General features: G+C 39.2%; 3 protein-coding genes across 10 annotated transcripts in view; 2 read left to right on the forward strand and 1 right to left on the reverse strand.

The window, feature by feature from the left end:
- On the forward strand, window positions 1-8,097 carry lrrc45 (leucine rich repeat containing 45). 4 transcript variants are annotated; one of them, XM_077501682.1, is made up of 18 exons: window positions 1-71; window positions 685-941; window positions 1,680-1,741; window positions 1,836-1,906; window positions 2,006-2,184; window positions 2,813-2,941; window positions 3,056-3,201; window positions 3,435-3,493; window positions 3,682-3,759; window positions 3,894-4,029; window positions 4,806-4,883; window positions 4,967-5,078; window positions 5,175-5,245; window positions 5,946-6,038; window positions 6,131-6,223; window positions 6,331-6,504; window positions 7,084-7,231; window positions 7,338-8,097. In XM_077501682.1, the coding sequence occupies exons 2-18, from the start codon at window positions 722-724 to the stop codon at window positions 7,535-7,537; spliced, it is 2,049 nt and encodes a 682-aa protein (XP_077357808.1). In that variant the 5' UTR covers window positions 1-71; window positions 685-721; the 3' UTR covers window positions 7,538-8,097. The 4 variants fall into 4 exon arrangements, with proteins under 4 accessions (XP_077357808.1, XP_077357809.1, XP_077357810.1 ...); XM_077501683.1 differs by having other exon boundaries at window positions 3,089-3,201; XM_077501684.1 differs by having other exon boundaries at window positions 685-829.
- Window positions 1,031-15,378, reverse strand: part of dcxr (dicarbonyl/L-xylulose reductase) — a 23,965-nt gene continuing 9,617 nt past the window's right edge. For 2 of the 5 annotated variants that reach the window (XM_077501691.1, XM_077501695.1), the window contains 3 exons: window positions 6,309-6,474; window positions 3,081-3,205; window positions 1,031-2,102 (listed from right to left, as the gene is read on the reverse strand). The gene's annotated coding sequence lies outside the window, so the exon portion shown is untranslated. The remainder of the gene's footprint in view (window positions 2,103-3,080; window positions 3,206-6,308; window positions 6,475-15,378) is intronic. The other 3 variants (XM_077501693.1, XM_077501694.1, XM_077501692.1) reach the window with 3 other exon arrangements.
- The window catches only part of rac3b (Rac family small GTPase 3b), a 10,660-nt gene continuing 3,737 nt past the window's right edge, over window positions 8,456-15,378 (forward strand). Inside the window, exons 1-6 of the mRNA XM_077501696.1 lie at window positions 8,456-8,599; window positions 8,694-8,840; window positions 11,094-11,165; window positions 11,981-12,098; window positions 13,286-13,348; window positions 13,837-13,996. Of these exons, the coding sequence (XP_077357822.1) occupies window positions 8,806-8,840; window positions 11,094-11,165; window positions 11,981-12,098; window positions 13,286-13,348; window positions 13,837-13,996 (448 nt within the window). The 5' untranslated portion in view covers window positions 8,456-8,599; window positions 8,694-8,805. The remainder of the gene's footprint in view (window positions 8,600-8,693; window positions 8,841-11,093; window positions 11,166-11,980; window positions 12,099-13,285; window positions 13,349-13,836; window positions 13,997-15,378) is intronic.

Consider the following 15,378-nt stretch of genomic DNA (forward strand, 5'->3'; position numbering starts at 1 on the left):
CTTCCTGGTTACTCACACGGCTTCGTTTTTGTCACTAGTATTTGTGTGAAAAATGCGGTGGTGACGTTAAGGTATGTAGTTATTTGTGTATAAGGATCATGTAAATGTGTACTTGTAAAGCTTACAAGAACTTGGACTCCTTTATTTTAAACAGGTTGTTTACGACTAGAAAACACATGCAGTACTCGTATGTTAAACAGATATATTAGCCAAGTCGCATTGATGAATTTTCGAAAGATTGTTGACCTGCCGACGTCATTCTGTTGACCAGTATCCACGTTCGCTACAATTACTGCGTAGTGACCAACACAGGTGCCGCGGAAAATGATCCAATTTCACTACTTCACCGAAAATTATTTATTTGATAGGCTTACAAACATTGCATCTTTGTTTCTCTAACTATGTCAGCGACGTATTAGTGACAGACAGAACCGTTAAATGATGCATCCAGATCAGTAATTGTTTTGTTTTCAAGTCAAAAGGCCCAGATTTCACACTAACATACTTTGAATATGCAACAGCGAATAACTCAATTCGATAAATAAGTAAATGTTTCTAGAAACTAAACCAAGGGAAGGCTCCTCATTGATCTTTTTGAATGACTGTTTTCACTGAAAAGAATATGCCAAGACTCTATCTCCAGATCCCAAATTCTCTAACTGTGATGTTTTCATCTTTGATCAGTTTCGCTGGATGAAGAAGTACAAGAAAGGAGGGCAGAATGGACGATTTCCGGCAGACGTACTTACGCCTGTGTAAGGAAGGCGGTATCGATCCCCAAGAGAGCGTCATGGTCAAACTGCAGGAATGCAGGTCTTCCCGCCTGGATGTGAGTGGCCTGAGTCTGTCTGCAGACACCTGCGCGCTCCTTGCCCGTGTTTTTCAAAAAGACACGTTCTTTTCAGAGGTGTCGCTCAGTGACTGCATGCTTGGCGATGAAGGTGAGTGGAGACACCACCCGAGTTGTATGCACAGTATCCTGAATGTTTGCATCAACTCTAAAAATAAAATGTGCCTTTAATATAACTGATGATTTTCTGCAGCCCGCTTTTATTAACATATCACATGCAAAGTGTTTAGAACTTCTCAGTGTCGCAGGTGAATCCATACAAATCGTCAGGGCAACAAATTCAATGTATTTTGGGATACAATATAGTGCCAATTCACCACGAGGTGTGATAGAACCATAGATAATCTTTTGAATAAATTAATTTACAAAATTTAAGACGGATTAAAGACCTGGAAATAAGGCAGATATGTTGATATCTTGTCTCATATTCATCGTGGGATGTAATGATACATCAAAAATCTATTTAAACTACTTACAAATACATCCATGTAAAAAAAAACAAGAAAAGAAAAAAAAAACAATTGATTCACAATGTAAACAAACTGCACACAAAATTATAACTGATGGCTCTTTTTTCTTGTGGTAAAGTTACAAAAAAAAGTTACTGTTTGTAAAAATGACAAAATGCAGATGTTAAAATACAAAAAAAAAATCTTTTGGTTCTAAAATGACTCATTCATTTTGTAAGATAAAAAAAGATTTTTCAAAAATCAAATTGAAACGAAATCGTGAAGGGAAAATTGGAAATTGAATCCGAGCTTGAGTGACTCGTTACATCCCTCAAAGATGTCAAACCCAAATGTTTTAAACGTGTTTTTTTGACTCTTAGGTGCCAAAGCTTTCCTCACTGGTCTCTTTTACAATACAACCCTTAAAGTCTTGGATTTAAAGGTAACTCTTGACAAATGAAACTGTATTGACTCTCAGATGCTGCACATTTGTCATTACAACTTTTTTTTTTTTTCCCCTTGCAAAATATGAACAGGGAAATAACTTGAAATCATCAGGTGCTGAGGTGTTGGGAAAGTTGTTGGCACGTAACAATACTCTTACTCGGTGAGAACGATTTTCTTCCTATTTTAAATGCTAATATAGTTGTGCAACTAGAACAATCGATTGAATCGATAATGTGGCCCGCCAACATTTTGTCTGCAGGTTAGTGCTGGACTGGAACGCGCTGGGAGTGTGGGAGGAAGCCTTTGCCGTCTTTTGCGAGGGTTTGGGCCCCAACACTGCGCTGACGCATCTTGACCTGCGGAACAACCAGGTCAACCATCGCGCGATGCTCGCGTTTGCGCAGATGCTAAGATGCAACAGCAGTCTGAAAGTACTCGGTAAATCACACGCAAATCTAAAAACAATAATGGTGATGTTATGCTAATTTGTGAAAAAAAAAAAAAAAAAGTCTGAAGCCATTCTTAGTTTTGTTGTTTTAATGGCCCAGTATGCCGGTTTCACTCAAGAAAATGCACTTTTTAAATACACACTTTAACTTTCTCTCAGTCTACACATCTGGGTTTATGTTAATCTTTGGTGGTGATTTTGTCCAAAACCCCCACCCCCTTTCTGTGGAAAGACTCACATTAGCTTACTTGTGTGAATGAGTGAGTGAAGAAAAATCACCCCCACACGTTAAGAAAAGCCCCAAAATTATTTTTGATATTTGCCGCGGGCCGCCAAAAAATGTATGGCGGGCCGTAGTTTGGACACCAATGCTCTAGCATTAAAAAAAGAAAATGTATAAATACACATTTGTGACACTTTAAAAATCTAATCTTACATTTCATTTAAAATCGAACGTATTTATGCATTTTTGGGAGCAAATGAGTTAATGAGGGTTTTTGTACGGGTGGGCACAAGTGCAGAACTTCACTCTAGAGACCCAACTAATTGTACACGAATATTAAAACGTCATTTTTTTTTTCCCCATAATCAAATATTTTGATGACTAATTTATGACAGATCTGAGGTGGAACAACGTCGGTCTCCTGGGTGGCAGGTGTCTTCTGGAGGCTCTGCAGAGCAACCACAGTGTTGAGCAGTTGGAGCTGGCAGGAAACAACATACCCAGCGACACACTCAAAGCGCTCGGTATCTTGCTTTTTTTTTTTTTTTTTTCCCCCACCCTGGTTTAATATGCACACCAAAATGATTTTCTTGATATATACATCCTCAAAACTCAAAGCACCCATCACCACCTCTCAGGAATGGTGCCTCTACTTTGTCTAACCTGTTCAGAGCACGTTGTTGGCCGCAACACCGATCGACAATCCACCTTGAGAGAAAGCCACAGCAGGACCCAAGTCCTCCACAAGGAGATTCACAACCTGAAGCAGGAGAAGGGACGTCAGGTAGCTGGGGGCAGCAAACAAATTACAGAACTGATCATTTTTTTAAAAAAAAAAAAGAAGAAAAAAAAAAAAAAGAAAAAAAAAGAACTGATCATTTTATAACTGGGGCGTGGCCGCGTTCAGTCTTAACCAATCACGTTCAAACTCATGTTAAATGGGTGTGAGCATACATCTGCCACCGTGAAACTTTCTTGAAATATTCCTTTTATTGTATTTTCCCTCCACTTTTCCAGTTTCAAAACTTGATGGTGACAATCGACAGGCAGCGAGAGGAGATGGGACAATCAAACCGGTGAGAATATGATTGCGTAAGATCACTGACTAGGGCTTTATTTAGTATTGCCGTCACTTATTGTAAAATCAAACACACTGCAATTACTTTGGTTGCTTTCTGTGAACTGTAAAACTTTTTTTTAAAATTATTATTATTGAATTCACATTTCATTGCATGACATATTTCTGTTGTGCGTTTCTCGTTAGGTCCAGTTCCATACAGATCAGTCAACTCCAGGAAGCCCTGAGTGAGAGGAAGTCAGCTGTAAATTGTCTGACTGCCAAGTAATCATTTCTTTCATTCCAAAATTTACTATACAACACAAGTGCTAGCTCAAGTCCAGCTAATGTTTGTATGGAGAATAACAAAGTCTGTTGGAGTTTTTTTTTCCCGGTGTTTAGATTCTGTATGTGTGCAGATTGCAGATGAGCGAGGCCGCCGTTGCGCTCTCTGAGCAGAAAAATCACAGCCTGGCTGAGCTGATAGCAAGACTGAAGGTTGAAAAGGTGCAACTGGCGGAGGCGCACGGCAGAGAGAAGAAAAAAGTCGAACAGGTAGAAAAAGACAAGATGCAGTTGTGAATCGTGATAACGGTTTTTCGACCGGCAGAAGTTGATGGCCACCATTTTTGCATTAATTGACAATCATGTAAATCTAGCAAAACTGGTATTAAATTAAATTAAAATTATTTTTTTATCGTAATTACTTGCAATACTTCCATCGTTAACTCACAATTAATCACAAATTTCATATGTTCTAAATGTACAGTATTTATTTCCTAAGTTTTCATACACTCTTGTTAACATAAAAATGAAAAAATAATGTTAAACTAATGGAAATATGGCTGCATCTTTTACTCATTGATACAGTCATTTCATAATAATTCATAAAATAGAGTTAAAATTAAAAAGATGTACGGTGCTGAAAAAAAACACGTGTGATATTGATTTGTGTTGGTCATTTTCTGCCACTAGATGGCAGAATTGCTTTTGTAAGACGACAGCTCAGTGCATTTTGCTTTTCATATTCAGAACGATCTCATCTTTCAAATGAAGTAACTTGTGAAATTTTGCACATTTTTAATTAAAATTGTAAAATGCAACTTGACTCCAGTCTCCACAAATATATGTATTTTTATTAAGTTTATGACTGCTAAATTTTGACGTGGATGTGTAAGGGGGGCGGTCTGTAATCGCACGTTATAAAAAAAAAAAAAATTGTGGTATTACAGGAACTTTCACTCAAATTAATGCACTAATTTTAACACCTCTACTTAAAGGGGTGTGGGATTAACTTTTGATTTAGTTTGAAGTATTTCCTGTTCCTTCAGGAGAGTGTTTCCAGGGAAGGACAGCTTCTCAGTGAGATCCAAAACTTGACAGACACCAACATCCAACTAAAAAATAAGGTACAGCAATTGATCGGTTACAGACGCACATCTATTTTTTTTTTTAATGATTGCGCTGATTTATTTTTGTGCATATGGGTTAGGTGGAGGAGGTGGAGCGCAAGTGCAAGTCCCAGCAGCAGCAGCTTTTTGAGCTCAAGCAAGAGCTGATCAACAGCACGGCTGAGCTGAAGCTCAAACTTGCACAGGCAGAAGGCAACAAACAGTGAACAATTCACGTCACCACTTCCACGATGTCATTTCCAACTCAGACTCTTGGAAATATGGATTTTCTATCTCGTCCTCTCACAGACGGCTTGGAAGTCGAGAAGCGAAGGTTCAAGCAAGGCTTGGAGGACGTGGATCGTTTGCGACAAAGAGAGGTTATTTCTAATAGCTTTTGTCTTTGTCATTTGTTTGCGTTTATCGCTTCCCGTTTCTGATTGCCACTAACGCCATTTTGATTTACTGGCGAAAACTGTTTGCTGACCGACGACTCGCTCCTGCAAGTCGTATTTAACGTTCCCGGCTGTTTTACTGGATTTTGACTGATTTCGCAAGGCCCACAGAATATTGTGTTCATGGAACCTATCAAAAGAAAGATTAAAGTCTCTTCTTTCATCAGAAAAAAAAGTCTGTTTCTATCCGTTTCCATTTTGCAGCAATTAGCAATAGAAGAGAACTAAGTTTCATCAGTTTTCACAAATCTATTTAAAATTGTAAGTAATTGAGCTTTTTTTCTAGATGGCCCTGGTTGATCTCCTTTGCTGTGCTGCCACCTGCTGGCCGTTTGTGTAATAACTACCATTTCTGCAACCGTTCTTTGCAGCTGAGAGGCTGTATCAAAGCCTTCTGTATGCTTTAGCATAAAAAAAATAATAAATACGTATAAATACGTCTTTGGGACACTTAAAACATAAAAAAAAACGTGTTTATACGTTATTGGGAGCAAATGAGTTAACAGCTGTAATAGGCCTACATTATTTTTCATCAGAAGTTATAGTTCATCATTGGAAAACAAGCCTGACTTTTGCTTTATTTTCATTTTAAAAAGTGCGGAAACTAACATGTCTCTTTCCCCAGGTTGAACATGTGAGTCGGCACCTGGAGGAAAGTGAGAAATCCTTACAGGAACGCATCATCAAACTGGAAGGACAACGGATTCAACTAGAAGAGGTTTGACCTTGAAATTCACCACTTAGGAATTATTCTACATTGCGGTACAAATAACTATTATGTCATGTAAGAGTGTCGTACCGCTCATTTAGGACTTGAGCAAGGCAAAAGCAGCACGTGTGGCAGAGAGATCGCAGGCAGAGGAGGAACTGAGTAAAGCTCGTGTCCAAGCGCGCCAGGAAGAGGTTGGTTTCAAAACCTGACACCACATTGGCGTCATTGTCGTTGGTCAACTGGTCTGCTCATAAATAATCAGAAGCAGCGACTGACCTCTCCGACTTATCACTGGCAGCACGAACACGTGACGGCATTGGAGGAGAAGCTCCGCTCGGCGCGTTCCTCCCTGCAGGAGGTCCAGCTGCACGTTTCGCAACAGAAGCAGACGATCTCGGAGCGGCAGGCCAAGAGCGGTCAACAGGCCATCGAGACGGACTCTCTGCGTCGCAGAATAGACGAGCTTCAGCAGGTGCGCGCACCAGCAAGTCACTTTTCTACTTGCTGTCGACTGGCGATGACATCACCTGCGCTGAGGGAGTCGGTAACCAACGGCCAATCATGGCTCACCTGTTTTCTGGGGTTGGTCAACAAACCGAGCCATTGATTGGTCGTGACCTACTTCCTCAGCGCAGGTGATGTCATCATCAGTCGACAGCAAGTAGAAAAGTGACTTTTTAAAGGTATTAATTGAACATGAAAAGTAATGAAGCCACTACATTAATTCTAGACAAAATATTAACTTTTTCTGCTGAAAATGGCTCAGTGAGTCAAATACCGCTTTAAGAAAATAACACTAAAATATTTTATGTAGTATGTCTATTTTCAGAGACCCAGACGTCTTTGTTAATGATTTTGTTCTATTTTAATTATTATTTTTTTTTTTAAAGTGAAACCCTCACCAAAACTTAATGTCATGTCCTTGTCCCACACCCAAATTTTTTTGCTTATACATGTAACATACCAAAACATTTTTTTTCAAGAATCAAACCGAAGCCAAAAGATTGACAAAAAAAACAACAACAACCTTAAAGATGTTGCAAAATTGCAGGAACTCTCCGGGAAGGACCAGGAGAAGGTGGCCGAGGTGAGCCGAGTGAGGGTCGAGCTCCAGGAGCAAATCGGTCACTTGGAGGCCGAGAGGATTGCGCAAGCGGGACTGAAAGAGAAGATCAGTGCCCTCGAGAGAGAGATTAAAGGTGCCTCTTTAACTTATGCGTTGGCGTCTAGTGACTATCGACACACCAGTGATTTTTTTTTTTTTGTTAAGTACATTTTAAGCGATTTTGCTTTTGTATCGTGCAGTACTCAGCGGCAACCACCGAGAGGCGCTGCTCGACAAAGACAGCGAGACGTCTTCCCTGCTGGAGAAGCTTCGACTTAAAGAGGCAGAGATCAAAAGGATGAGGGACGATGAAGCCCAAAGAGCTACATATCTACAGAACGCCATCCTCGCCTTTGTGCAAGGATCTCCTCTGGCACAATACGGCAGCTCCAACAAATGACTCGATGACCCGAAACCTCAATTCGTAGCCTTTACTGACGAGCGCTTTAATGTTCCCAGTTTATCTGCAAGAAAAATGCTTTAAATGCTGTAAAATGGTGCAACTTCAAAGCGTAGTTGTCATCTTTCATCTTCATTCTACCCCACACAGACGAATGACTGCTGTACTATTTTATGAAAACGCCATGCCTTTTATTATCTGTCTGAGCATCACATGATACGTTGACGTTAAATAGGTTTCCAGGGTACGATTATATTTTCAACCACTTTGCTTGGATGAGACTACAAAATAAAATAAATATTTTAGAAAGATGAACATGACCGTTGTCAACAAAATCTCTCAATTTTCTAGACACTGTTTATAGACTGTACTCTGTTTTTCACTTTTATACCACTTTTTGTTTGGAGTGGTCCTTTTTTATTGTGTGTCAAAGCCGATTCAGATTCAAGTGAAGGCCTGGATGCATGTACTGTCTCTCTGTAATATCTTGACATTGTTTTGATATAAAGCACTATTTCAAAGGTTCGAAATAAATACAATGTAATTATGTTTGAATTGAATGGCTAGCCCTGGTCTGTTCTACTGTCTCCATTTAATGTGTTCATTGTGGAATGGGGCCGGAAAAGCATGAGGTCACTTGTTTCTCGAACCAAAGATCTTATGCTATCAAGATAAGTCACGATGTAGTTCAACGCTGTGTGTTGATATCTGGATTGGCCTGTCACAATGTTACTTTCAGAGCTTGTGGAACCTTTTTAAATAGTGCAGCTATTTTTTTTGTAGCCAAATATTTCGCTTCCTGAATAATAATCACTATAACGGCGTGCCTGTTGTTAGCTAAGTAATACATCACTAGTCTTTGAAACGTGATGTCAGTTGTGACAGAAACGTTTTAAAAAAAACATTGTCAGTCTTAGAAAATGGCATATATGCCTCAAAAGTATCACTGTAAGTAAGTAAAGTAAATGAATTAATACACAAAAAACAGTTACATGACTCGTGTTTGGAAAGCTAAGCAAAACCGGAAGTAAAGGGGACGTGACCACCTCGCCATCGTCAACGGTAACGGCCCGCTTTCTCCTTTGATAGCGTTGTTCGACAATTTCCGGACCCGCTCGGCATTGCTCGTCGTCTCGTCTCTCTCCTTTCACTGCAGCGCCTTCGCCGAGCAGACTGGCCCGCTGCTCTCATCCGAGTCCTAAGTGCACCCCGTCGGATCTATTCAACGACCAGCGCCGGCTCCCCGGAAGCCCCCAGCTCGTGCACAAATGCAAGCTATCAAATGTGTGGTGGTCGGCGACGGGTAAGAACAAAAAAATAAAAAATAAAAAATCGCTTGTCAAGATTCTCTCAGCAAGAGTCTCTCCCGTGATGTGTCCACAGATAAGATGATGGGAGGATGCTATGTATTTAAAAAAAAAAAAAAAAAAAAAAAAGGGGCTGGGGCTCGCCGATCTGTCGAGCGCCCTATTTTTGTGCACTTTCGCCCCGATATTAGTTACCGTACGTTTTTGTTGTTGTGCTTCGTGGTTCTAATTTCGTTCGTTCCTTCATCGTCGTTGTTATTATTATGAAGCTAAAATGCGTCGTGGAGGCTATGCGGACCACCAACACGCCTTGTAGGCCACTGGAGGCAGGCTGAAGTGCTGATGCACGCTTCGGAATGTCCTGTTGACAAGCAAGCAGGCCCCAATTCGTCCATTCAGTTGCATCGATGCATCTTCGTCATAGTAGGTGTAGTAGTATACAACAAGCGATTGTCATGACTAAGCATGGCAACGAAAGAACAAGCCCCAGTTACTGCTTTAAAGTGAGCAAAATCACACCAAGATGACACGTCAGTTGTTGCACCTCTTTGAACTAAATCCTACGTTGCACACTTGATTTGTTTGGGAGCAGGCAGGGAGCGGCTTGTGTGGTTTTCTGGTTTCATTAATTGCTGATCCCAGTGGAGATGTGCCACTGTGTCAACTGGACCTCAACGCGGAGCATTTGATTAGAAATGCATTCTTTTCGGGTTTGGCTCACCTATTTTCGCTTGCCTGCACATGGACGCATGTGAACAGGACAAAACATTCGAATCGCCTCGAAACTACAATTCCAGTGAAGTTGGGATCTTGTGTTAAACATAAATGCAAACAGAATACAATGATTTGCAAATCATTTTTAACATATGTTTAATTAAATACACTAAAACTACAAAGACAAGATAGTTACGTTGAAACTTAGCTTTGAATTTTATGGCTACAACAAACGTTCCAAAAAAGCTGGGACAGGTGGCAAAAAAAAAAAAGAATGCTCATCAAGCACCTGTTTGGAACATCCCATAAAACATAAAACAACATATAAAACATATTTTTCAAGTCCAAATACTGCGCGTGTTCATACTACAAAGATGAGATGCGAATTCGCGTGATGGCACACGATGAAAACGCGCTACTGTGATATATGTCTGTTATCTATTTGACCAAACCGATATTTTAGTGCCACTATCGATCCGATATCGATATTGACTTGGTATCGATAAAATAAAATAAAAACGAAAAATGCTTTTTAAAAAAACGAAAACTAACAAACTACATTTTATGCTTACAAAACTAACTATAATTATAGCAAATATGTCTTTTGTTTTAGTCTTTGGTAATGAATTGAATGCATGAGCCTTTGGGGATGATTTTAAATGTGATTTTTAGTAGATTTATTCTGATATAAACCAGAATAATGACGTCTGAAAATATGTCAAACAAAAGTGATGTCATCTAGCAGCAGCCAATAGAAAAGCACCAAAAGATGACGTCGCCCCCATGCTGTTTTTTTTAAATATTGCGCACAAGTAATACACATTAAAAAAAAATACTAATACTGAAAGTAACAAACCAAACTAAAACTAAGCATTTTTTAAAGAACTAAGCTAATAAAAAGTAACAGAACCACCCTGAAAACTAATAAAAACTAACTGAAATTAAAAATTCCCAAACTATCATAACCCTACTGCCATATTATCAATAAATTGGTTTATATACTGTCGCGTTTTTCTAAATATGCAAAAGCACACATAAATTATTTGTACAATTTTTCGGACTAAACACAATTTCTCTTCATAACATGATTATGTGGCCCTTGCGTCCTTCTGATTTTCTGGATGTGGCCCTCAAATGAAAAAGTTTGGACACTCGCTCCCCTCAATCATGTTTTTTTTTTGGCACTCTTTTAACAACTTTCTCAGAATGCCGACCCTTGGAAATCATTCGCTTATGTTTCCATGCATGCATCACCAGTTGTGTGTTAGTAGGTCAGAGGTCAGAGGTCAGTTCTGCCTGCGATTACGAACGCGCATGTGATGTGATGCGATGGGGTAAAAATCAGGGGGCCGACCGCGTTGTCCCCTAAGGCAACATGAATGTCGGCCAGTGTCTGCGTGGCATTCAGTGAATGGGACGAGTTGCCTCCCTTCAATTGGGTGTGAGGCGCGTAAAAAAAAAAGTCATATTCCGAGTGACGTTTTACACGTACAGTATGCGGCTGTGCGACTACACGTCTCTCGATTGTCTTCCAGGGCCGTGGGTAAGACCTGTCTGCTGATAAGCTACACCACCAATGCATTCCCCGGTGAATACATCCCCACTGTGTGAGTAAGCTCGTGACTTTGTTGTCGAGTTGTGCGACAAAATCAAATATATATTCCATGATGCATTGCGCCAAATTGCCAGTACAGAAAAATGATTTTGTTTGTTTGATGTTTTTTTTTTTGCTGGTAGGGTAGAAATGAGTTTGAAAAAAAATAATGAAGCAAACAAGCAATTTTGTTTTCTTGCTATTGCGATTGGGTCAAGACTTAGCACAGTTAATTGATTGTAAAAAAACACATACGATATTTCATCTTCATTATTAGTGACTAGGGGTGTGAATTGCCTCGTACCTGACGATTCGATTCGTATCACGATTCACAGGTCACGATTCGATTCGATACCGATTAATCCCGATACGAATTTATAAGTCGATTGTTGCGATTTTTTTTCATTCAAATTTATAAAATACTATTCAGTAAGCTTGTAGAGTGTAAGATTTATATGAAAATGTATGATTTATTTATCTGAAATTTCAGTCTTATAGAGGTTGTAATCTGTTTCATGTTTGAACAGCATTAAAATAAAATATTAAGGCTTAATGTTCCGTTCATATAACATTCTTCCATGCTCAAGGTGTGAATCCTAAAAAAAAAAAAAATCGATTCTGCCGATTATTGAATCGATTCGAGAATCGCGCAATGTAGTATCGCGATATATCGCCGAATCGATTTTTTTTAACACCCCTATTAGTGACTAATAACAGGCATGTAATGATAAGCGCGATATGGTGATATTAAAAGTGCCACAATATGGTCGTCGTCATGGTCACGATATTTAAATGCAACGCATACGTGTCGATCGATCTTCCCTACAGCTTTGACAACTACTCGGCCAACGTGATGGTGGATGGGAAACCGGTCAATTTGGGCCTTTGGGATACAGCCGGACAGGAGGACTACGATAGGCTCAGACCATTATCGTACCCGCAGACGGTAAACAAACGCCAGCCAGGTCTCGTTTGAATGAGATCATCAAATGGGTTACAGAAACAAAAGTAGCTCCAGTGGGAGGAGCAAAGAGAAGGAATTGTCGTTTGGACTTTTGGCTTGTCCTGCCTGGGGTCACCACAGCGAGTCTCTTGCATTAATTGTTAATTGTTTACATAAATTGAACTGTACTGTTCTTAAAATGAACCGAACCGTACTTGAAAAGTAAAAAAATAAATAAAAAATGTACTGGATAGGGTTGCTCATTTATGGCAAAAATAATAATCATGATTATTTTAGTCATTAAAATATCGATTATTCAAACGATGATTTATTTTTTGGTACAAAACAAGAAAATGTTTAAGCATTTAAAAACATTAAGACCAATTTAAAAAAAAATGATGTAAGATCCTTTTGGACAAAACAGAATTTATAATACATATTTAGAATAATATTTATTTATTTAGTTATTATTTTTATGTTGGCAATAACGAAGTTGGAATGCTGCTTGTGCACTGTGCAGTAGGATGATGATCATTTATTTATTTTTTGGTACAAAACAAGAAAATGTTTACACATTTAAAAATATTAAGACGAGTAAAAAAAAAAATCAAAACACTAAATGATGTAAGTTTCTTTTGGACACAACAGAATTTATAATATATATTTATAATAATATTTATTTATTTATTTATTTATGTTGGCAAAAACGAAGTTGGAATGCTGCTTTTATGTTTTTGGTACAAAATAAGAACATGTTGAAATGTTTAAAAAAAAAAAAAAACAACTAAAAAATATGAAGAAAAATAAAACTCTTTGAAACACGAAACTTATGCAAGTTCCTTTTGGATGAAACAAAATGTATTAAATGAGTTATTTTAAAATTTATAAAAAAGGTGCAAATGTATAAATTTAAACAACTCGGAAAAAAATTAGTGCTAATGGCCTTTTTTTTATTTTTTTTTTAAAATGATGATTTTGTAATTGCGGAGTGTAATAATTGAAATTTTAATTGAATTTCGATTAATTGCACAGCCTTAATACTGGATACAAAAAAAAACAAAAAAAAACGTAGCATAACAAATTAGCAATAATCCATGAGTATATTAGACAATCGTGTTTTTTGTCGATCCACGCGTGTTTATGGCTTCGCATCGTGCACCCAACTCGTCATGTGTTTGGTTCTCTCCCAGGATGTGTTCTTGATATGCTTCTCCCTGGTCAGCCCGGCTTCCTTTGAGAACGTCCGCGCTAAGGTCAGTAAGGCTGACCCCTTTCCCCCCCCGCGCCGAGTCTGACCACAACGAGGCACATCTTTGGCTCCACCTGGCTTATGAAAGTGCAAGGCCGCCCGTCCAGACCTCGTCTTCCAATCCAGTGGATTTTGCACCCTCTGGGCCAGATAAAAGGTTGCAAGGCGAGGTCTGAATGGGTGAACACTCTGCAGAGCGAGCGTGTCGGCCCTCTTGTGGTTTTTGTCTGCTGAGCGTCATGTGATGCTTTCATATGAAAATCACTTCTTTTTTTTTTCTGAGGGTCCAAGCTCACAATGCAGTGTTGCCTGAGGATGCTTCCGTTCCTTAACACATTCACTGCCAGCCCAGCAAAAATGTATCATTTGACGTCTTTTTCCGTCAATGGCAGTGAATGAGTTAATAGATCCGATACGCAACACTCCGCCTTCTCTATCAAACTAACTCTCGTCTTTCTCCCCCGTCGCCAACTCGGACGTGCATTCATTCAGTGGTACCCCGAAGTGAGACACCACTGCCCCAACACGCCCATCATCCTGGTGGGCACCAAACTAGACCTGCGAGACGACAAGGACACCATTGAGAGGCTGCGGGACAAGAAGCTGTCGCCCATCACCTACCCGCAGGGTCTGGCCATGGCCAGAGAGATTGGTGAGGTCATATAAAAAAAAAAAAACAAAAAAAAAAAAAAAGTCGCCTTTCCAATCATGTGTCACTACGATGCTCATGACCACAAATATATTAAGGAGGGTCAAAGTTGCAAATTGCACGTGTGTAATCGGGAATTAAACGAAAAGGCCAAGGTGCTGCATGTGGGTTGCAATTGTGACCTTCAGCAGGTGAATTTGTCATTATTAACTCATTTGTTCCCAAAGACGTATAAATACGTTCTATTTGAAATGTTTTAAGTATCCCAAAGACGTATTTATGTTTTTTGTTGTTGTTTTTTTTATGTTAGAGCATACAGAAGGCTTTGATGCAGCCTCTCAACTGCAAAGAACGGTTGGAAAAATGGTAGTTATTACACAAACGGCCAGCAGGTGGCAGCAGAGTATACGAGATCAACCAGGGCCATGTCGAAAACAAGCTAAATACAATTCTAATATGATTTGTGAATAATGATGAAACTTAGCTATATCCTAATGCTAATTACTGCAAAACGGAAATAGATAGAAATATACTTTTTTTTTTTTTCCTGATGAAAGAAGAGACTTTAATCTTTGGTAGGTTCCATACTTTTATAGCAATAGAACACAATATTCTGTGGGTCTTGCAAAATCAGTCAGAATTAGGGGTGGGAACATCTTACGATATGCGATATAAGGCTCAATAGAACGATTATCTCACGGTATGACGATACTGCGATTGATATATTGGTCAGCTAATAAATCCACGGTAATCTACGATAAAACTACTCAAGACACAAACTTTTTTTTCAGTGTGTATACACAATTATCCAATCCAATGAAATCAATATGAACATTCCTCATGAACTGTGTGCTTCCAAAACATCAAATATGTTTCGAAATGTTAAAATTGAGGATATAATCCACATTTCTCAGAGAGACGTATGCAAAAGTGAGTCCGTTACCGGACAGATAAAAAATGTCTTGCGCAAGGAAAAGTCAGCTCGTGAGTCTTCTTCTACTGAGAAGACTTGCGTCCATTTTCCCCGCCACTCTCACGAGGCGCTCCCCCTAGTGGCCCGCCAAGTAATTGCTCAAAAAGTCATGAACAATGGAGCCGTTATAGTGGCTGTTTACGACAAATATCGCGCCACTTGCGTATGCGTATCGATTAGGGGTGTGAATTGCCTCGTACCTGACGATTCGATTCGTATCACGATTCACAGGTCACGATTCGATTCGATACCGATTAATCCCGATACGAATTTATAAGTCGATTGTTGCGATTTTTTTCCATTCAAACTTAGAAAATACTAATCAGTAAGCTTGTAGAGTGTAAGATTGATATGAAAATGTATTATTTATTTATCTGAAATTTCAGTCTTATCGAGGTTGTAATCTGTTTCA

Source organism: Festucalex cinctus, chromosome 17, assembly GCF_051991245.1.
Source record: "Festucalex cinctus isolate MCC-2025b chromosome 17, RoL_Fcin_1.0, whole genome shotgun sequence".
NCBI lineage: Eukaryota > Metazoa > Chordata > Actinopteri > Syngnathiformes > Syngnathidae > Festucalex > Festucalex cinctus.